Here is a 22,805-nt window from a genome sequence, read left to right on the forward strand (position 1 = left end):
GCAGAGCAGTGTTGCTGCGGGCTCCGCGTTGGGCCTCCGCCTCAGCCTCTTCTCGTTGCGCTGCCGCGGGTTTAGGAGGCAGCCGTCACCTTCCCGGAGCGGGCGGCGCACGGGCACCCGTCGCGGCGGGGTCCTCGTGCGGCTGGCGGCGGCGATGGCGGCGGGCGCGGCGCTGCGGGCGGGCGCGCTGTGGCCATGGCCGTGGCTGTGGTTGGCGGCGCTGCAGGCGGTGAGGCGCCCTCGGCGGCCGCTCGGGCCTGGCCGCGCCGCCGGCCCTGGGGGTGAGGCCGCTGGGCAGCGGCAGCGCGAGGCACCGCAGCGCGGGCGGCGGAGGCAGCGGCCTGGCCCGGATCCGCGGCTCCCCGGCGGCCGCTGCCTCCTCCGCGCTCTAGCTCTGCCCTGAGCTCTGAGCTGCGGGAGTTCTGGGGCCTCTCCGCTGTTTTTTAGGAGATTTTTGTGTGTGTTGTAATAAACCTTGTTATGTGATTGTTCCCGAAAATAAGAATGGGTTTGGAGAGGAGCACCAGGTGACAGACGCTTTATAGCTCGGGAGTGTCTTGCGAGGACTGTGCCCTTCCGGGGACAGCGCAGCTGCTCCTGGTGATGGGGGGATTGCCAGGCGATTGTTTTCCTGTGTTAAAGCAGCTCATGCTCTTTGTTTCGCATAAACTGCAGGGATGAAGATTACATAGAAGGCCTCTCTACATTTCTTATTGAATATTTAGTATTTAAGGGAGTGTATATTAATGCTTTATTTGCTTTTATGCATCTTATTATCTAATATGAAACCAAAGTCTTAAAGGAGACCGTGTTGTTGCACTGAGGCGCATCACTCCCTACATAACCAAAGTTACCTTATTCTGATGGGAACCCAACTTCTGAAATGCAAGAGTTTTTTTCTCAGCCCAAAGATCAACAATTATTATCATCACTTATTGTTGCAGGGTCATACAATAACTGTACTACTAAAATTGGAGGAAAAATCTGTAGAGAGCTAGAAACTCTTTTATTTTTTTCATTTTTTTTTCCTTTTTGCTGTCTTTGCACTCTGTAGCAGTTTTGAGTCTGTTAAATAACCAGAACTTCTCCCTCAGAACACTGTTCTGATGGAGATTTTTCTTGGTTAATGACCCCTCTTTTTCCCAAAATAGGACAGTCTTGGTCTGCACTGAGCAGAAAGATATGAGGAGTGTTGCTGATGGAAACACAGGGTTTTATCTGTGCTTTTGTGATTTTCCTGTAACACTGATAGAAAATTAAAATCCTATCTGTGAGTGGTACAGTGCAGTTGGGAGAAGCACAATCAGGGAGTGATGAAGCAATCCAAAGGCCAGGCTTTGCTGTTATACTTATTTTTGGAGTGCATTTTCAGTGATATGAATTTACTAAAGTTGCTTCAGGAGAGGATGCTCTAGAGAACTCTACCTTTGTGAATTTCCTCAGATTCAGATCTGATCTTTCTTGTGCTTGCTTTAGAGCTGGCAATATAAGGATACTAGGCTTGTTAGACGTATACATAAAAGTGGATTTTGACAAATATGATCAAATATGATACCTGGAGCACATATGTTATTGCTGATAGCTAGAGTTTGCTGTTCATGTTAACACTGTTCTTCAAAATTAGGGGGTGTTTCTTGTCACTTAGGAATGAACATGTTGTGGTAAAAGGGTTGCACTTGTTCCTTCTAAGGGCTAAAATGTTTTTTTTAAAAAATCTCTATTTACATAATTAATTCAATGCTAAAGTGTAGCATTACATTCATTTTCAGGTAACTGTATATGGAACACAGTTGTCATCAGAAGCTTGCAGAGAACTGGGCTTCTCCAGTAACTTGCTCTGCAGTTCTTGCAACCTTCTGGGACAATTCAGTCTGAATCAGTTGGATCCGTTCTGCAGGCAGTGCTGCCAGGAGGAAGCTCAGCTGGAATCCAGAAAGGTGAGTTTTGGACCTCTGTAGAATATTTTAACATATAATGTGAAATTGATGGGTTGTGTTTTATGCATAAAAACTTGGATTATAATCTCAAGTGGAAAATGCAAGTTTTCTTCATAGTCCAAAATACACAGGGTCTAGATTTGCAGGCTTGCCATATTTCTTGCTCCAAAAGAAGTCCCAAATTGAGCAGAGGGCACCATTGATGCTGTGATAGCCATTCTGTGTTAGGTAGTGATTAATGGGAGCTGTGTCCAGTTTTTCATGTTGAAAGATGCAAGGGATATGAAAAGGATAGAAATACAGGATAATAAGAATGGACTTACTGATCACAGCTGTTGCACAGCCATTGACCCATATTGTAATAGCCAAAATTCTATAGACAATGAGAGCAAAACAAATAAATCATTGAACAGACACACTTGGATTAATAAAAGCAGAAGACTTAAGCACAATTATTTCTGTTATTAAGGTCCGACAATTTTAAGTTTACCTGTTAACTTCCTTTCGTAGGAGCCTAACAGAAACAGCTCTTCTCACCTCCTTTCTGCAGTGCAAGGGTTATAACAGCTAGAAATAAGGTACTAAGCAAGAAAGAGTACTTGCACATCTCTTGAAAAGAATGCATACTTTCAAATACATTTTAAGAGTTCTCTAGAACTCTGAAGTTCTAGACTCTTAACTCTTAAGTTAGTGGTAGAAGACCACTTTAAAGAGTAGAGAAATCAAGAAGTTTTATTGACATTACTGTTAATGGTTAGGAGGGTAGATAAATAACTGACAACATGAAATGAATGAGGAAATGTAGTGGTTTTCTCATGTTAATCAAATTCAGCACAATAAAAAGTCCATCAGTTTTAAAATATCACTAACTACAGTGTTGAATAGAACATAGTAGATATCAAAAAGCAAATGTTTGAGAATTCTGGAAAACAAGTAATTGTTAGTTCCTATTAAAATTAAGGTACTGGAAGATAATTAAGGTGAGAGTTATGCTTCTGTGGAGGCTTAATCACACTGTTTGATATATCAACAAAGGAAACTTTGCAGTAATATTTCAGTACTACCATTATGTGACTTGACATCCAAGACTTTCAAAAATTTCTCCTTGCCAGGTAAATGAATTTTGTAAAGGAAAATTTAATGTTATCTCTGGAAAATGCTCCAGTTATATATGAGTGTATGTGTGTATAAGTAGTGATGGTACTTCCTGGCTTCTCCTCAAAGGGGGGAGGCACTAATATTTGCTCAGGTAGTGATCCTGAATTTTGCCTCAATGTGTAGAATGTACCATGAGACGCGGTGGAGCAGGATAATTAATATTGTCATTTGTTGGGAAGCTACCGGAGATGTGTTGGGTTTTTGTCGATATGATTTCTTTTGAGGCAAAAAAAAACATTCCACCATCAATTTATCAGTAATTTACTCAGATGTCTCTTATTTCATATTCTAAACATTGTTGCATTAATAAACCTTGAATCAAAGGTCAGAGTTTAAGTAGGTTTTTTTTTTTTCCTAGTTATGATGAATAAGACTTAGATTTCTTCACATGCTTGTGCAAGCTGTTTGTGTAAAATTGATCAAATTCTGTTTTGGGATCAGGCCCTACATTAGAAATATTTATTTCAAGATATTTTTACTTTTTAGTCATTCCAAATGTAGTTGACTGAAGGGAGTGCTGGGAGGAGGGTCTGTAGGTTGTTTGACATATCTCTTCAGGGCAAGCCAGGTCTTAACTGTATTTTCAGAGGAAATGTAGAGATTGTTTAAGTTTGCTTTTTCTGACGTATTTGTGTTGGACTTGGTAGCAAACAAAACAGCTCAGTATGTTTCGTATCCTGGTCTTATTCTTAGTCCAAAATTCTGTGAATTGACATTCCAGAAAATAGCAAAGAGATGCCCTTGTTATCTGGTATTTTCCTCATTCTAACTTCTGCTGACATCTGTCCCATCAGATGTTTTAATTACTTCGTAATTTTGCTATAGTTAAACAAACAGAAAAAGGCATATTTTCTCTTCTTCTGGAAACTTTGCATTCAGTTTAGGACTAATTCAGAAGCTAGGTTAAACAGTATTGCTTTTGACAGCTGCAAGTTTTCAAGTCTGTCAGCTGCAGAGTACTGCTGGTGTGTAAAATGTAGAAGGATGAAATGGAGGTGAAGGTAACTGTGCGTGAAATTGTAGTAGCAGGAGGGATTGTCCATATTTGGCAGTAGCTGAAAATAGCAGCACTCCATCTGCAGGTTCACTTACTCTGTGTGATCATTTCAGACATACATATAAGCATATCTCATTAACTGTATATTATAATCTTCGCTTTATCTGCGACAATGTATTAATGTCAAAATGCAATTTGATTTTAAGGATCAACCATGCGATGAAATCTGCAATGTATTCCATATCAGTAGTTGTAGTGTGCAGGATTTCTACAACTCTTAAGTCATCAATATGATTTCTAAATTGAGCTTGTAATGTATTTTGCACAGTAAGGTGTGTTGAATTTTAAGTTTCCACAATCAGTATTTGCAATATGGTAACGTTATGCAGTTTGGTGAATTGCATAACTTGACATCAAGTATAGGCAAAAGTTTGCCAAGCAATCTGGGGCATTAGAATACATGGTTGAGGTGGCTAATTGTCATGGGTGACATGGGTATATGATTTTGCAGCAAAACAGGATAAGCATTGATGCAGAAGTCTATATGCATGATTCTAAAGTCACTCAAGGATGGACAACTGCTCCATTGTAGTTTAGCAAAACTTGTGAAATCCTGATGTCACGAAATGAGTGGTAGTGGGGGTGAGTGACACAATGCACTTCACTCATGGGAAAGAAATAGGAATAGGTTTTATTGGTAATGACAATGGTTTCACAAGATTCTATGGCAAGGTCACTTATTAGTTACTGCGTGGAGGTTCAAGATACACACAGAATTACCAAGGACACCCTCCTGTTGGGTCACGGGGTTCAGATTGGACCCCCTGCTTTCCAAACTCCTTCTGAGAGGAGTCTGGGTGCGGCTGGATCCAGTCCTAGTCCCAGACCTGGTCAACGGTTTATGTCTAAGGGATTTGTGCACAGTTGCAAAGTAAAGTTTACAAATTCAAAAAGAGAAAGGCACACTATAGTCACTTACCGCGAATCTGCAGTGGGAAGGATCTCTAACCTCGAGGAGTATCCTTGAGAGGCATCCCTGCTCAAGGGGAGATCCTGGCATGCAGGCCACTGCCATGCAAGGAGAGCTCAGTGGGCTCTTGGGCTGTCCCCGTATTTATAGGATAAGATGATTGACTGACAGTCATTCTTTCAATTCAGAAATGACTGTTGGCTGGTGTACCTGCTTAGCCTTATCTCCCCATCAGGATAGGACCATCAGGACTGTTATTGGTGGTTAATGTCTGGGTGGGGGAAGAAGTCAGGGAGGCAGCTACCAGGATCAGATGATGTGGTAGTTAACACCTGAACAGGGCTACCTGTGAAAAGTCAGGATGAGCTGGGGAAGGAGCATGTCCATCACACCTGAGACTTTTAGCATTTTTTTTTCTCTTGCTCATATTCAGGTCAAAACATGATAAAATGTCAAAGTATAGTTTAGTAATTCATTAGAATATTTACCCTAGCCTAGAACATTGCTAGCATCATTAGAAATTTAGAGTTACTAAAATTAGAGAACTACTAAACTTCCTGACAGCTCAATCTTATCAATATACATTCTTTCCCCTCCTTTTGTAGATGATACTCTCATTGAATAAAAAATAATAGTGACAAAGCTGTCCTAGATAAGGAACTTAACTAATGGGTCCCTAAGACTTTTACCATCTTTCAGTTGAATCAGATTGACTCAAGGTTCATCTCTGTCACATAAATGAAGATGAAAGGCATTCATACTCTATAGGAGGGGAAGCCCAACCTACTGCAGACCTCTTTCTAGCCCTATCAATGAATGTTAAAGAAGAGGTAACGAAAATGGTACATGCCAGAAATGTGACTTAAAATCGATGTGCATCTGTGCTGGAAGATAGAATAAGTTCAAGTCTGAACTCCTTTCTTCATCTGGATATACCTATCTGTTAAAATAATAAATTAATTAAATGTACAAAGTCAAATAAAAGGTTGATGAGCTCCGTTCTCAATGTTTTCTTTGCAATTCTCATGAAATGCTTTTATAAATAAAAGAATTTCTGAAGAATAGATGTTCAGGGATTTTACTTCTAGAGGTAAGTAGATGGTTACGTTGTGAAGAAAATTATTCGGACAGCACACTGCAAAACTGGAACATGAAAACTGCCAACTATCTCAAGATTTTAGCTTACATAGTTCTGTTCGCTAGCCTCAAATGAGAGCACATGAGCTTCAAATGAGTAACACTACAGTTTTGCAGAGGTCTAAATTGCTGTTTGCTCAGCTCTTAAAGGTATCAGTATCTTTGTCTTTCTTCCACCCAGCCTCATGGCAGATCTTTTGCTTGTCTGACCTTGCATGAAGCCATTTCAGAGTGCTAAGTTAGCAAAAACTCAACTGTTAGGGGATGAGGGTAGCTTTTTCTTTCTTTTTTTCCTCTCTTGTTAGTAGTTTTTAAAGAGCAAAAATATTTATACAACACATCAGAGCCAGTTGTTTAATAACAGAAATAGAATGGTTTTATGTGGATGCCATATTTTCAGCATGCTTACAGTTATAATAATGCACAAATATGCAAGTTTAATCTCTTGTTCAAAGGCAGGCTCAGGGCCATTTCTGGTCAAGCTCTGAAGATCTCCAAGGAAGAAAATCCTATAGCTGTTCCTGGTGACTTATTTCTGTGCTTAACCACTCACATTGTGCTTTTTTTTTCTTTTTCTTTTTCCCTCCTCATATTCAGCTGCATAGTTTGCTGCAAATAAATCAGAGGCTAGATTCTACATCGGGGTTTTTCAAAAGAATTTCACTATCATAAATCACTCTGGTTACAGAAATAGCTCTTATTCAGACAATACTGTCTTTTGACTATTTGAGTCTTTGTTTCTAGACTTGCATTTAGTTAGGCATCTCCCTGCACAGGATAAGGAGTTGTGAATGAGAGCGGCTCCTTTGTTGCTAGATTTACTGATGACCTCGGCTCTGAATGATCTGTGTGTGCAGCAGTGACTTCATTGGCTCTATGCGTTACAGAGCAGTAATTCATAATGCGCCTGGCAGTAGGCTTTCTGACTCGTGCTCTGTTAATCTGCAGATTCTTCTCAATTTTTGTCTCCAGGGAAGACTAGAGTGACTTTTGTCAAGTTCTCACCTTCCATATGAATACCCTAAGTTCTCTCCCCTTTATGAAATAAAATATTAACATATTTTGAAATTTGGTCTAGTAAAAATAACAACTGAGTAGATGTACTAGATGTAAGACTTCAAGAAACAGGAAAAAAATGTACCAAAATCTCAGAAGAACAAATATCAATTGCTTACCTGCCTTTTTGCTATTTGGGGATGGGTGAAGGGGACACAATTAATTTAAATTCACGTTTAAAAGGAGGTAATCAGCTCTGTGCTAAAACAATACCTGTCCACACATACCAAGCAACCCTGCTAATGAGAACAGCAGTAGTCATGTTCATACTGACTTTATTGATTTGTTTTTATTTTAAGATTAAAAAATGGTGTGAGTTTACCTGATGAATGGCCTTTTTTTTTTTTTTGGTCAGACTGGCTTAAATAGTACTGCAAAATTAAAATTTCAGTGAATTTTGTAAAAACAGATTGTTCACGCTTGAAAGAGATTAGCCGTTGGATAAATATTTAGTGGGAGTTTGTCTTGTAATTGAGGCAAGTGACAATTCCAGGGTTTTAGCTAGAGGGATAATTCGTGCTTTTCTGTTTTCTTAGAGCTTAACATTATTTTTAAATGGTTCGATATTAGGAAAGGAAAATGTGTAGGTATGGGAGAGAATTGAGATACCCCAAGACAGCTGTTTGTCGGTGTGTGGCTTTATCGTAGCACCGCCTTTGGTTGCACGTTCTAACGCATTCCAACGGGACAGTTGGTATAAACACAGCACCCAACGATGATCACGGGGCAACCTCTGAAGTGGCAGCTCTTCTGTTCTGCTTGATGTGAATTCCTGCGTGGCTGTGAGCACTAACTGTTCTACAGCAGCTGCAGTGTTTTTGTTTTTTTTATATATGTTTCTGTGCAGTTCCCATAAATAATTGTGATTACAGAACATGCTTATAAATGAATCACTGCTGGAATTTCATGCAGGAATTAGTTAATTCCCTTCCTAATAACAAGTGAAATCTTAGTTTTCTCTCACCTTAATCAAGATTTCTTGTTTTTAATTGATGGAACAGATACGTTACAGATTTTTACCTAACACTGTTATTGTGTAAATGGTGTTTTGTTTTATTACAACTTATCACTTTTCCTTTAGCGGTCATGTTTGCCTTAATGATGGTGTGTTTTTCCTCCTCTGAAGAGGATGGCTCTTCTGAAGAACCATCTTATTTACAAATAAAAATAGTCTGATTTTTTTGGTACTTCCAGAAAACATTTGAGTGCAATTTAACCAAAGGTGATGCTTTATGAAAGATGAGGGCAAAGTTCACATCCTGTCATGGTAGCCTTGGGAAGCATGCTGTTGGAATGCCTCACACAAGCCAAATTATTTTTGTGGATGCAGACATGAATCAGCCTGGAAACCATAACAGGACTTATTGTAGATGTTGAAGTGGACACCAGCAATAGTTTGAGAGCCTTGAATTCATTTCTTATAGTACTAAATTGTCTTTCATGAGCTCTAAAACAAGAGAAGCATTATTCTGAAATGAGCTGACTTATAAGTATTGTGCACTGAACTGGTTTGTGCTATTTGCATGTCTGCACACTGAGTGGTACATGTCATTGTTAGTAATATGGAACCAAAGGCAGTTTGCAGGACTTCTGCTATGCTCGTGATGGGATCATTGCAGCAATCAGTAATAACAGGCATACTCTTGTGAGCTTTTGAAGTGATGCAGATAAACTCGTGTTTCTTGCAAAAGACACCTTTGTTTGGAGTTATAAATGAAGCTTTCTTCATTTTTGTCTAGCCATCTAGTGAGACAGCATAGAGCAGCTGGTTCTCTCTGCATGAATCTGAGCCCTTTTGTATCGGCACAGTTGGGCTCAATTGTGGCAGATTTATAAGCTCAGAATATAGACATCAGTGACTGACCTGTTTCTGTTGTGAAACCGCTATCGGTTAGCGGCTAGGGGTTATAAATGGGGAGGGTTTTTTTTTGTTAAAGCGAATCTTGCATATTGGAGACCCTTGCTTCCATAAAATCCTTGTTTGAAGGGAAGACATATACTGTAAGAATAACACTTGCAGTGCTGAGAACTGAAAAATGGTCACTGTTATCGTAAATATTTAGCTCTCTACACACATATATAAAAATAATCAATTAAAGTGGTTAAGGAAAGGTTCCGTATTCCTCTGACTACTACTACTTCATAGAAAAGTGAAGACTGGTGTCAATAGCATAGAACCACTATACAAGTTCAATCTATTAGTGAACTTGCAATTTCTGAATCTAGGTTTGTTGATAGAATTAACTGTGGGGTTTTTTGTCTTTATTATTTTTTTAAAAAAAACATTGAATAGGAACAAGGTAAGCAAAGTTTGTAATGACATGAGTTAAACTTTTATCTGTCTTTGTTGCCATTCTTTTTTCCTTTTTGTTTTTTTATCAAGTCTGGAGGCACTTCAATTTTGCAGGCTGGTATCTGACGTTAGCTATTTATCAGTGGCTTTGTAATTAAAAACTCTATTTGAGGGTAAAAAAAATCTTTAAAATCTGTTATTTTTAATCTCTCAAGTGCTCAAGTGTTGCTTCATAGAAAAGTTATGGGATTCAACAATCAAATTTTAGTTTTTATCTTAAATCTAGTGTTCAGTTGAAAATGTTAATGTAGTTAAGCACATTTCTGAGATGCTGTTCTGAGCAGATAATGCAGACTAATACTTTTAGTTCCATTTCCTGGGGATGTAATGATACCAATTAGTTCAGGTCTGGCAAGAAGTCATAATTTCCCAGCAAATGATTAGAGCATTTGATGTGTTCTGATCCGTAGTACTTAAGCAAATGTTGAATTTGACCTGAATTCAGAAGATTGATATTCCCGAGATAGAAATGTATTCCTGGCTGTCTGTAATACCTAGATAGATCAGTGATGAAGTTTAAATAAAAATGTCTTATTTTGAGGTCTCTGCCATATTGTATCTGGTTTACTTTTATGACTTGTCACTCCTTGTTCAGAAGTGCTAATACTCATTAAATTTCACTGTAGAAATTTAGTTTTAATTACATGAATTTACGGCTCATATTTTAAGTGAAATGTGAGTTTTCCTTGATTTTAATAAGGTTGTATTTTTTTTCCTTGTCATGCACATGTATTACAAAAACAATCTAAAGGAAAATGGGAGCAGAGGCCTTATTTACAGTATGTGATGAATTGGATTAAAATTTTTTAACTGCAGCTTATTCTGCCAGCTCTTGTGCAAGCAGAAGGGTTTCACAGTTGGAAGGACATTACTTGGTAGATGCTATTGCCAGCTATATGCAAGATAAGTGTTAAAACACCTAGCTTTGTGCTGTGCAGTTCTGTTTTAGAGCAGGAACAATCTGTTGCTAACTTACAGTTAGATTCAGCAAACTATGGAATCAAATCCCATTCCTATATTGCTTTCCCCTCCACCAGCCCCCAGAAAACAAAATGTTAAAAGCTAGGCCTATGCAAAATCAATCAGGTTGGTTTAAATAATCCTCAAATTGAAATGATCTTAAGAAAAATGAATGCTAGCATCTTAGCTAGCTGGCTGAAGTGATTAATACCTGAGCACAAGCATGACAGTTAGCTCAGCCTGTGTATATTGCTCCAACTAAGTCCTGCTCATGTGATCTACCCTCTTTCTGCATACATGTGTTTAGTAGTTAGCCCTAGTGAGATCGGAAGCCTTGTATTTATTATGAACAGTATTTCACTGTCTGAAGTTAGACTTAAAATAGAAATTAAAATTTCACCCAATGAGAACTTCCTAGTGTCTTTGGGGAGAAAGAAATAAAGCTTTCTTATTCCTAGTCCATAAATTCCCTTTGCAGGCACCTGAAAAAAAAAAACTGCACCTGCAGTTTTTTAGAATGTGAAACTGAAATGTTACTCCCAACAACAGTATTTCAGCTGTTGTAAGCATTACTTTTTTAATACAGTGATTGGCAATTACTGTATATTTTGAGTGAACAGTCATTTGTGGTTCTGTTTAGTATCTTAATTATCCCAGTAGTTACCATCAATAAAATAGTACACACTCTCCTCAGAGACAGTAGTTCAGTAGATTACATGTCGTAAGTAACCTAGTAATATATACTTTTTATTAACAGTTTCTGTGTATAATTACAGCTTTATGCAGGAGCTGTCCTAGAGGTGTGTGGATGAAAATTGGGAAGGTTCCCTCAAGTCCAGGGTAAGTAAAGCCACTGTTGTTTTCAATATATGAAATACTGTCAGAGCTACATGATCAAATGTGTTTTTTAAATACCGTTTACAAGTAGTCTTTTCACACATTGTACTGGGAAGGTTTCAGTGACCTGAGGCTGTGGGTCCTATTCTTCAGTAATCTTTACATACACATCTTTATGGCCTGCCCTTCGAGCTGCTTTCTTCTGCGAGATCCTGCACATGTTTGGCCTGGCAGCAGGTAACAACTGTCACCAGAGAGACTGGAACACAGTGGTGCAAGAGGGAAACTGGTGCCATCAGTGCAGGGTGGGAGGCAGTCTCAGGAGGAAAAATCTGTGAGAAATTCCAGCGTGGAACTTTAAGTGGGCCAAGAACTCACAGGTGATAGCACTACTTTGTTTTGTTTTTTCTTTTGTTTTGTTTTCCCCTAGTAGTGTATTTCCTAATGCAGTATTTAGTGTAGGTTGAACATAAGGAGAAAGGACTGATCTAGCTTTAGAAATAAAATTGCACAAAAAGTGCATCTCCATCTACCATTGCCAGGCTTAATATCACCCTGTTTTGCAGGCTGCCTGATGAACAAATAAAAAGAGTTTTAAAACAAGGTTACAGTTACCATAAGTCACTTTACCCTGTATGCTCTCCTGCCACCCCTTTCCACAAACAGTTCAGCTAGTTGTCAGCATTACTAGAGGAAGGATATTTTCTGTTCCCTGCCATTTAAAACACCAAAACAAAAACTATTTAAAGGGCTTTTCCTGCTTTAGGCGCAGGAGTGAAGATATTAACATGGTGACCTGTAATCTCCAAATGTCCATTTAAATTTAGCAAAGATAAAAACATTCCCAGATGCTGTTGCCCGTTTACCCAGCTTCTTTGTGGACCTGCATCTGTAAGAGTTACATGCTCTTTGAGTTTGCCTGGGTTGAGGTTGAGGTTTGGGGGGGATAAAGTCAAGCTGTTCGTCTGGCTTCAGGCTCCACCAAATTCTCAGTGATCTTTGCATATTGATTCCAAAAGGGCAAGGCCCTTAATTTTTGCTCTGTGTACAGCACTTGTTCCAAAATAGCATAACATGCTTAAAACTTACAGTACAAAAAGAAAAAATTGAAAATATAGCATTTTCCTTGCTTTTCTGAATCTGTTCAAAGATTTAAATTCAACTAATCAAATCGCTGGCTTTTTTTTAAAAAAAAAAAAAAAAACAATGAGTTTCAGTGGATGTCAGTAGTTTTTCTGCTTTGACTACAAGATTTGGTCAGTATAGTGAGAAGGAAGGCAGGACTGACTGGTACACTGAAGTATCTCAATTTTCTCTTCATCACCGGTTTCTCTTGCTGAGGTTTACCACTACTGTATCAGAATAGATTGGAAGATGTCTAGGAGTATATTTAAAAATACAAAATATTTCTTCAGCTGCTGTTCACCTTCACACTAGTATTAATTTGAAAATACTTTTGCTTAGTTTTTTTTTCTTGATTTTTACTTCTACTAAAACAATATTTAATGAATCCATCTTAGAATATAACATTGGAGAACTGTTTCTGTTTCTGCTTTTCACTTGGATGTTACAGCAGTTAGGCTGCCTGAAGGTCGTGTGGCTTCTTGTGAAGCACTGTCTTTGCAGGCTTCATTGAACTGTGTAGTTTGTCATTGTCAACATGTCATTGCAAATACTTCTTTTTTGATTCCTGCCTCACTGCTCCCACTAGGATTTTATTTCCTCCCTTGCAGAATACACACAAAATGGCAGCACTAATTGCAGGACTGGACTGTGTGTGCATTAGAACTGTGTGGATTAGCCTATGTTATTGCTGTATCTGACCTTCAGGTCATCTTTAATACTTCTGTAGGATGTTTTGCAGCTTAGCTTACTCCCACAAACTTGATTTGTTGCAGACTTGTCCTGAATTACATTTCATTTGGAAGGAGGGTGAACAGTGTTTTTTATAATGGAGTTCGTAACTTAAAGTATTTGAGGAGTAAAATCCTCAGAATTAATAGAAGTTCATAAAATTTGCACAGAAAGGGAGGACAGTCATGGTTATCAAATGCAACATTCTGTGGTAGTTACATATCAAAAATTCCACCAGAATTACTGGTTATATAATTTTTATCCACAAATAGTGTTTGCCTATGCCTCAAAGTGAATATAAACATTTCTGTGTATATATTACAGGGAATATGTTTATTGATACTGAGCAATAAGACAATAAGTGACAAGCAAAAAATCTAGTCCTCAGCAAGATACTTTCAATCTGTTTAAATAGAAAATTGTTCCTTGTAATATCATTTCAGACTGTTAAATGCTTTTGTGAGTATGGCCAAGGACATCTGTTATCATTTTCAAATATAGGTTGGTATATAACAGTCTGGTAAAAAAAACTACACGTCTGTAAGTCTGTTTAATATGCTTTGTTATAGGGCAGTATAGATGCTGTACTGTAAAATTAATCCCTATATTATATATAGCTAGTTTTTTTTCTCTGTAAAACAGCTCTTAAACTTCTATCATTTGAAAGCGCTGCATCAAAGTAGACCATTGAAAACATAAGAGACAAGATTTGTGGATGAAGCGACATCTTATGGGATCAGCTAACACAAAATCTAGCGCTGTTCCTAGCTGACATGCGGAAGGCTAACGGTGTGTGGCCAAATGCTGAATTAACGGGGCCACCGACTAATCAGGTGCATTTGTTTAAGCTGACTCTTGAACAGCAGCTGTTTCCTGCCCCTGACAAGACACGCGGTGACGACGTCCCGTCTCGTGCCTGCTTTGCAGCTGCTTTAGCACAGACTGCCCGGGCTGGGTCTGTCACCGAGCTCTTCCCTTGCGTTGCCCTGCTGCCTTCCACCTCTCCGCGTGACTCAGTTAAGCAATGAACCTGCTACGGAAACAACGTTCCTGATCGTGGAACCCCATGGCATGCAGCTCCCTTAGCTCCCTAACTCACTTAAGAGGGTTGCTAAGCACTGTGTTGCTCAGGTTCCATGAGTGTGATGGGATTCTTTTAGCTGCCAAACAAAACTTGCCATAGGACTGTACTTTTAGGTGAGATTATTTTCTGATTATTTTTATCTGTAATTCTTAAATATGGGTGAAAGGTTACAGAGCTATACTGGGCTAAATCTGACATTTTGTAGAAAAATTACTAAAATGCTTAGCAAGATATTTAGGATGCTGCAGAGAGAGAAGTGGGAGTTATTACATGTGCATTTTTTATAATTGCAAGTAGATGATATGCAAAGTAAATTTGATACAAACATACCAATTTCACATGAATGTTCTGTCCTAAAAATAGCACTCTTCTGTTCCTTTGGTTTTGATTGTTTTTCTTTTCCATGGCTTTACTTAAAAATCTGCAACATTCTGTAATAGCATTCAAGCAGTTGTGGCTAGCAAAATGATTGTTTTGCTTTCAAAATGCTTGAATCCAATAACTCGGGGCCCAATTCCATGTAGTGCTTAAGCCAAGTACCTCTGATGTCGTTGGTTTATTCTAATGATTGAGTTACACTTGTGTCCTCTCTTTATTTAAATTAACTCCTACCAACAACCATTTATATGCAATCTTAGATGTACTTTAATCTTCCTCTTGTGGGTTAGTATCAGGTCACTTCAGTTATTCCCTATGCCTTATTTCATGTACATTTAGGCCTTCTTTCTTTTGAGTTTTAAAAATATGAATTGCATATGCAGCATTCAGAGTTATACAAAAGACAATGCTAGTTTGCAACAATAAATTAGTCCTTTGAAAGACAGTAATAACTCAGATTCTTCTATACTGTAAATTAGATTCTTGCTAGAAGACATGCCATAGTTTATCCAGAAGCAAAAAGTTGGCAATAAAAACTTATTTTCTACATTATGCTAAAGATTGGATTAGTTGTCAATTTTTGTTGCTTCTTTCCTGGCATTCAAATCTAAATCTGATAGAGTTACTTAATGTCTTCGAAGCCTTTCTGACTCAAGGCTATTAGGGTCCTCCTGATGTGTGTGTAGATAAGCGATGTTCAAAAAACACTTGTGTCTACAGAGCTGTTGTTTGAAGACTAGTGTGAAATTTATTTGCCATTGTATATTGGCTTCCTCATTCAAATATTAAGAGATGTATTTTTTTTTTCTTCGATATCTAGCCCCAGGTTCTTTCATTCGGCCTTTTTTTTCCAGTTACAGATCAAGCAGATCTTTCCTCCTAAACAAAGGTTGTAAAGAGTGCTAACATTGCTGAACATCGGCATCCTTGGCAGTCTGGGTCGTGCTATCAGTAGGTAACACCAGGTAGTCGAGCCTGCTGGCAAAGGGCTTAGGCCGTGCATGTAGATCTGAAGCTTATTAGAGACAGATCGAGAGTCTTATTATGAGTCAGAGTTTTTTAAGTGGTCTATCCTGCTAGAATAGCACATCAGCTGGAATAGCACAGAGGTGTGTGCATGTGAATCCACGGGCTTCCAGTTTGGGATACTTAAAGTTCTTGGGAGTCTTCATGTAAGATTCCAGGTTCTAACCCCAGCAGACTGGCGCTCGTGGCCTTCCTCAGAACTGAGGGATGCTATCAGGCCAGCCAGGAGATTTCCCTTGTGCTCTGCTCCTCGGCAGAGGTTGCTCTTAGTTCCTTCAAAGCGTTACTCAGGGCTGGGCTTTCTTTGCAGGGCAGTATCCATGCACACTTAATCCTTCTTTCCCTCTCATTGTTGGCAAGATGGCCTTGGAGAGCTGCTGGTAGCCCCTCTAGTGCTTGGAATAACCCTCTGGCTTGTCTTTTGAGGACAAGCTTTAGGGAAATCTGGCCGCTTAACTATGAGCCTGTGTTCTGCACAGCAATCTAGTCTGCTTTGGAGGCACACATTAGGATTGCCTTCGAACTGCAGGCACAACAGCATATGGTAAAGTGATTTTCTTAAGATTGCGATAGGACAGTTGCAAAGCTGGTGGTAGAGGAGGTCTGAATTAGAGGAGGATAGCATTTAATTTACTTGAAACAGTGTTGTAGCACAAAGTTCAGAGTTCGTATCACAGAAGGAGTCAAAGTGGAAAATTCCTTCCCCTTTCACCCATGGATTATATAACTTTTTTAGTGTATAATATCTAAAGCAGCTGCAGGGAGAGGAAGACTGGAGGATGGCTGGGATTGTAGTATTAAACATAAGGCTATTAATGATCATATAAAAATATGCAGGAAGCCCTTAGGCAGGATTATAGGAAGCAACAGTGTTAATGTTGGGGTAGAGAGGGAAGAGCGTTGGGGCTTTGCGGAACACGTTCTGCACAGCACGTGGCACAAACAGCTGCATCTCCCAAACGTGCTCCGGGGCCGCGGCCGACTTCCGAACCCCATCAGCTCTATTCAGAGGCTGTGCTCAACTTGAGCATCATTCTGTGAAAGATCGAGTGCTTGACAAGATAGTGTGCATTTTTAACAAACGTCAGTATTCTTGTTTCTCACTTCAGCTTCCAAAATTTAGAATATGGAAATTAAGCTGCTTGTAGAGTGACTGTTGCTTGTTGTTGAATCACAGAAATTCAAGCGAGTAGTGCAGAAAGTCCCTATGATCAGCATTAGGAATAAATATATCAATAGCATAAAATAATTTTGTTCCAGCTGTCTAGAACTTTAGGAAAAATGTTCCATAGTGTTTCAGCTTTCAGTAGATTTAGACATTTGACATGGATACAAGTGTAATAGCTACTTTTAAAGTGACAGAAGGTAATAAAACCTATAAAAGACTTTATTCTTCTACCTCATTCTGTGCACATTTTATGCAAGTTTGTTCACCCTGCAGCAATGCAGCCAGAGTGGCAGCCACTCGTGTCCAAATGAGCTTTTCTGTGTCACTCAAGGAACAAATCCTCACACCTGTTAAAAGCCTAAAGTGCTGTAACCCAAGTTACCCCCTAAAGACTATTCTTTAAATGTGGTTGAGTTAAACATTTCAGCTTCTGAAGCTGTATCCCTTTTGCTATGCTGCCTTACCACTTTTTTTTTTGAAGCTTTATAGTTAAGTTACCCATTCTACTCACTTTGGGCAACTTCTGTTTCATATAAAGCCTTAGAGATTCATTTCACATTTCAGCTTTAGGTTTGAATTGGGGAGAAGGGTGGGGGGGGAAAAGTGGAAGAACCCCCTGTGAAAGTAGTCTGGCTTGCTTGAGAGAGGAGGGGAAAAAAGTAGTAGTAGTAGTAATAATTTTAAAAAAAAGAAGTTATTGCAACTTCACTGCATTTTACTACTAATGACAGTTAAGACAAATAACAAGTCACAAGGAGATGGGAAACGCTAATGTTAGGAATGATCTGTCTTTATGAGTTTAATGAAACTCACATTCAGTATATGAGCAAGTCCTGGTTACTTAAACTTTGCACGCAGTCGTATTTGCATTTTGGTGTCAGGCTATATGCTGCACAGATGTGCGTATGCAGTGGGAGCCTCTGCCTCTTCTGCAGGGCGTTAGTGCAGGCAGGAGCTCATGGGGCCCCTGGTATTGGCCCCGGTGGTTGGTGCAGTGGAAGGTGGAAGAATGTATCTGTCTGACCTGTAATGGGTGCCTGGGGAGGAGAGGAGGAAATAAATGTTCCTCTGTATATGCATATACACACTGAGAAAATACTATGGTAGGCAGCAACAGCAATGCGAAGGTAGGTATAAAGATGCTGGGACATCTTTACAATCATTGAGGAAACTGCTACATTGTATGAGGCAGCATATGACGTTTTAGCTGTGAGTTGCATTCGCTTCCATGCAGGGTCAGGATGCAGCTGCAGTTTGGGGGAGACTTTGTTGTTTTAGCTTCAGGGGGCTGCTTCAGCATGCAGGCAGCATCTCTGCAGTGTCAGCCCATGCCGACAGGGATGGCTCTGGGGGAGACGCTGCAGGCAAACTAAGAGAGGGTCCTGCATTCACTTAATGTCACTACAGATACTAAATGCAGCCTTAAAAAAATACCATAGTGTTAATTTCTCCTTCTTGCTTTCAAGTTATTCTAAATAACTTCCAAGTATTTTAGAACTTGGACGTTCGTTAGGCCAAAGAGTGTTTGAAAGCAGAAGATTTATGCTCATGATCTGTCCTGAGATAATTCATATTGCCAATGTTCTTTCCAAGTCAGTGTCAGCGGGACCTGATGTGCCGTGGGAATGCGGGGACTGAGCTGCTGCCGCTCTTGTTTGCTGGGCAGCAGCCCTAGCAAAGAGCTGCCCTCAGCCACCCACCTCAAACCAGCCTGGGCTCCACGTAGCTCTGAGAGGCCCCGAGTCCATCTTAACACTGATTCCTGTGGGGGTTTTTGCAGACAAGATGTACTCTCCTCTCGAGGTTACGCATCTTGTTTTCCAAGATATGGTTTTGAGATGTCTGTAAGACAAAATGGTGTGTCTTGCAAACAAGAGCAGCAACAAGAGCAGCCCCTCTGCCTGTGCTCGGCTCGGCTGCTGCCTCCCTTCGCCAGGTTCCAGCACCGTTTTGCTTCTCCTCAGGTTAAGTAGCTGTCAACGTGTGGGCCAAACTGTGAAGGGCTCTCAGCTGTAGGTGCCGAGACACCAATTTAGACAGTCGTAGCACTGTTTGAGAAAAGTCTAAGCATATAAGAAGCTTGTCTGGAAAAGTGGCAAAACCAGGTTTTTTTCCTAGGGCAAAATGTGCTCTAGTATTATCCTTGTGAGGATACTCAAGGGTTTTAGCATTAAAATGACTTTCTAAAGCATCATTCCAAAAGAAACAGTCTAACGTACGTTAACTGTAAAGTAAGTCCACTTGATGCAGGTGGAAAAGCACTGATTTGTTCTATTTTGTTTCCTCTCCCCTCTTGTCTCTAAATGGTAGCTTTCGTCAGGAGTGACAAGCCAAAGCTCTTCAGGGGACTTCAAATCAAGGTGAGTAGTAACCCAAGTGGTTTTTATTTGGGATGCTAGGAAGAATAAAACTTAGCAGAAACATCCCTTTTGTGGATCCTTTTTGTGTAAAATGTTTTAGCAGAAGGCAGGTTTGCATTGCTGGTGTAAATTTTTATAAGCCCCTACTGCTAATGTTGTTTGGTACCAATTTATTATTCTTTCTAATCCAGCAAAAAGTATCTGTAAGTAATAGCAGATGGCAAAAGAATGTAAAGAGTATTCCCATCCTGTCCTGATTCTGGAGATATCTTAAATTTATTAGAGCTTCTACTATCACTTCATTCCTGTTCTCCCCTCATTTTCTGATGCAACTCGCACTTCCCATAAGTTGTGATTTGTGTCTCATTTCTCTCCCTTCCCTTCTCCTCCCCTGGTACGGGTCTGTCGCCCTGCCCGTCGCGCCCTGCTCTGCAGGGCAGTCACCAGAATCCTGCACATCCTGCGCGCTCAAAGCGGTGCGAGCTGCGACGCCCCAAGCTCAGACAAGTCTTTGCTGCCCTCTTGGTTTCAAGATCTATCCTAAAACTGCCCCCATCCTCCATGGACTTGAAGCGTTGTTTCACACACGCATCGTTCCTCTTGCATCTTTGTGCTCCCATCTCTCCTCACCCATCGGCACCATCTGGAGTCGCTTCATAGCTGTGCGCGGCTGCTGTAAGTGATTTGTCTTCTCAGCAGCAGACTCCATCCAAACCAGACTTCATCTGTCTCATGTGTTCATGTTGTCTCTATATGTGTCCTCCAGTTTCTTTCAAGAGCTCTCTCTCCTTCTGTGTGTCTGGCTGTTTCATTTTTATTTTAAACTTTGTAGCTATGTTGAATTTCAAAGCAGTCTGGACTACAGTTGACTAGCAGGAAAAAAAATCTTCCCTGCAGATGGATCTGGTATTTATTTTCAAGACTTGAGGAAAGCTGATGCCACTAGCTTCATTAAGTGAAACCAACTATGTTATCTCAGAAGGGAAAGCAAAATACTTCTATGGAATTCTTTCTATAAACTTAAATGCTTTAGATCCTGCTAATACTGTTAAAAGCTTTTATTTGCATTTATATACTTAATGAGTAAGTATTCAGAAGCATTAAAGTGTTGTGTTACCAAAAAATCCAATAGGCAGAGATGCAACACAGTAGGCAGCAATGTGAGCCCATTAGAAAGGGGTAGTAGAACTTTGAACTGCTAATGTGACTAGAAATTTCTAAAAATATGCCAAGCAAATGGTGAAAAGCTGTTTGTTACAGCAAAAGAATCATTTAGCTGCTTTTGATTCAAAAGTGAAGGTTTCAGTTGCTTAAAACAGTTGAATACCCATCTTTCCAAGCCAGCCCTTGGATATTGTCCTTGGCATATGAATCAGCTTGTATAGGGGACCAAGGCGAACAAGTAGTTATTTCTGGTGCATACATATGTGCTTATTTGTTTGACCTGTTCTTCCACCATTCTCTTTGACATTAAATAGAGGTCAAAAGACTGATTGGAAACTGCTTTTTACCCTTTTATTTAAGGCAACTAGCAATCTTTGGGGAGATAATTATTTACTGCTGTCAGAGTAATGAGTTCAGATTTTCCATGGAATGAGGCCCCTTAGTGCCTAAGCCTCCTTCTCTTCTCCCACCTTCATCTCTTAGTACCAGACACAAAAGCACCTGCTGCAGAGCAGGGAATGCTCTAGATCTGCTGCCACGGGAGTGTGTGACCTGCAGCGTCCCCGCTCTGAGGGGGACTCCCTTCTTGCTGGCTGCTCCTCTACACGCGCCCGGCTCTAGCTTTAACCACCCTCACTGGGTTTCTATAGGTCTGCCCTTCTGAAGGAAGGTAGAAGACTGCATTGTTGATAAACACTATCATGGTAAAATTCATAAAAGCAGAAAAATACATGGCATTGAAATATCCATTGCATTAACTAAGCATTATCAGAAGAAAATATCTGATCGTATTTGTTTCATTTTAAACCTAAAAGTCTAAACTTAGGCAATACAGCTTGTGCAAAGAAATCAATCCAAGTTTGCTCAAAATACTCTGAATTTCACTCTGCTTTTTAAATATGCACCCTTTCTGGTGCTACTTATTGAACTTTTTTCTATTTTTGCTTATGTATCTTTTAAAGTGATATAAATCACTTTGGGAGCAAGTATTAAAATCGGTAATGTATTTCCCTGCCCAAGAAAACTGACTTTTCTTCTTTTCTTTCCCCAGTACGTGCGTGGCTCTGACCCTGTACTGAAGCTGCTGGACGACAGTGGGAACATTGCTGAAGAATTGAGCATCCTCAAGTGGAACACAGATAGCGTGGAGGAATTTCTAAGTGAAAAACTAGAACGTCTATAAAGTTGTTTTCAGTTCTCTTCCCTTTTTATGTTTTGTCATAGTAATCTTCTCAGATGAAGTTTGCTCCAAATGAAAAACCATTCCAGCTTCTGTATTATTTTTCTTAAATATGTATTTTGCTGTACTAAATGCCTCTTATTAGAAGGGGAAGCTTCAGCACACGCATCTGACAAGCTGACAAACAGAATAGTTCGTCTTAATATATTTCAGCTCTTAGTGCATTTATCACTAATGAAATGCTTTGTTACAAACTTAATTATGCAAACATCAATTCGCTATAATTTGACCTGCTTTTATGAACACTCTTAAAACTAAAAAGCTTCAAATATCTGAAAAGATTACCATGCTTTTTGTATGCTGCTCTGTAAAAACAGCAGAGCCAAATGCAATGTACTGTCTCCAGCAGTCCAAGAGGACAGCTAGTGTCCTCTTCTATTTTGTAGTTGAACTGTCTTTTTTATAGAAGAGTTGTTTACAATAAGCGTCTAGTTCACAAATTTTGAAGCAGATGGAGGAACTCATGCTCTGGTAATAGTGAAACATTTAGTAAGTACACTTTAGTGAAGACTCCATAGAAAACCTCTGTGGTGTATGCAAGTCTGATGTCTGATGTGCTTTACATGAAATGTTTTGCTTCGGAAAGCATGAGACAGAAGGAAAGGCTTTTCAAGACTATTATAAATTTTCAGAAGTTTATCAAGTGAATTTATAACCGGTTCTTTTAAAATGCATGTTTTTCTTTTACAGTTAAAGTCTATGTGAATAAAGGGAATATAGACAGTAAGTAATGAGTCCAATCAATTATAACTTGTCAGATTTTCTTCCCCACTGAATGAATGAATGAATAAATATGGTAAGCAAGATTAATGTGGTTTCTTGAAGTCGGACGAGCAAGTGGAGGTCTTTCAACTATTTCATGCTCATCAGTATTTGGTTGGATGGCTATTATAGCAGGGTCTGAATTGTTATGTGTTGTTTTGTTTTGTTTTTCTTCCTTTTCATATACCTTTATACTTCAAGACTTATACTTGCTCTTCAATTTACAGATTTATTCCAAACTTCTAGCAAATTCATCAGTTTTAGTCATTACAGACAGAAACCAGGGGATTGATAACAGACTAACATACCAAAAGTAGATGCCCTAACAGTGATCCTCTAGGTTTAGCTTTCAGAGTTTTTTTTT

The 22,805-nt window shown here is 39.4% G+C and overlaps 1 protein-coding gene across 2 annotated transcripts; it reads left to right on the forward strand.

The window, feature by feature from the left end:
- Positions 1-150: 150 nt before the first annotated feature.
- Positions 151-22,489, forward strand: SELENOF (selenoprotein F). 2 transcript variants are annotated; one of them, XM_088526012.1, is made up of 5 exons: positions 151-229; positions 1,770-1,937; positions 11,345-11,408; positions 19,226-19,275; positions 21,491-22,489. In XM_088526012.1, the coding sequence occupies exons 1-5, from the start codon at positions 155-157 to the stop codon at positions 21,620-21,622; spliced, it is 489 nt and encodes a 162-aa protein (XP_088382138.1). In that variant the 5' UTR covers positions 151-154; the 3' UTR covers positions 21,623-22,489. The 2 variants fall into 2 exon arrangements, with proteins under 2 accessions (XP_088382138.1, XP_088382139.1); XM_088526013.1 differs by having other exon boundaries at positions 151-205; positions 1,758-1,937.
- The last annotated feature ends 316 nt before the right edge of the window (positions 22,490-22,805 follow it).

The sequence above is a fragment of the Tinamus guttatus genome, unplaced genomic scaffold, assembly GCF_059628265.1.
Source record: "Tinamus guttatus ecotype Peru unplaced genomic scaffold, ASM5962826v1 Tinamus_guttatus_pri_ptg000242l, whole genome shotgun sequence".
Lineage (NCBI taxonomy): Eukaryota > Metazoa > Chordata > Aves > Tinamiformes > Tinamidae > Tinamus > Tinamus guttatus.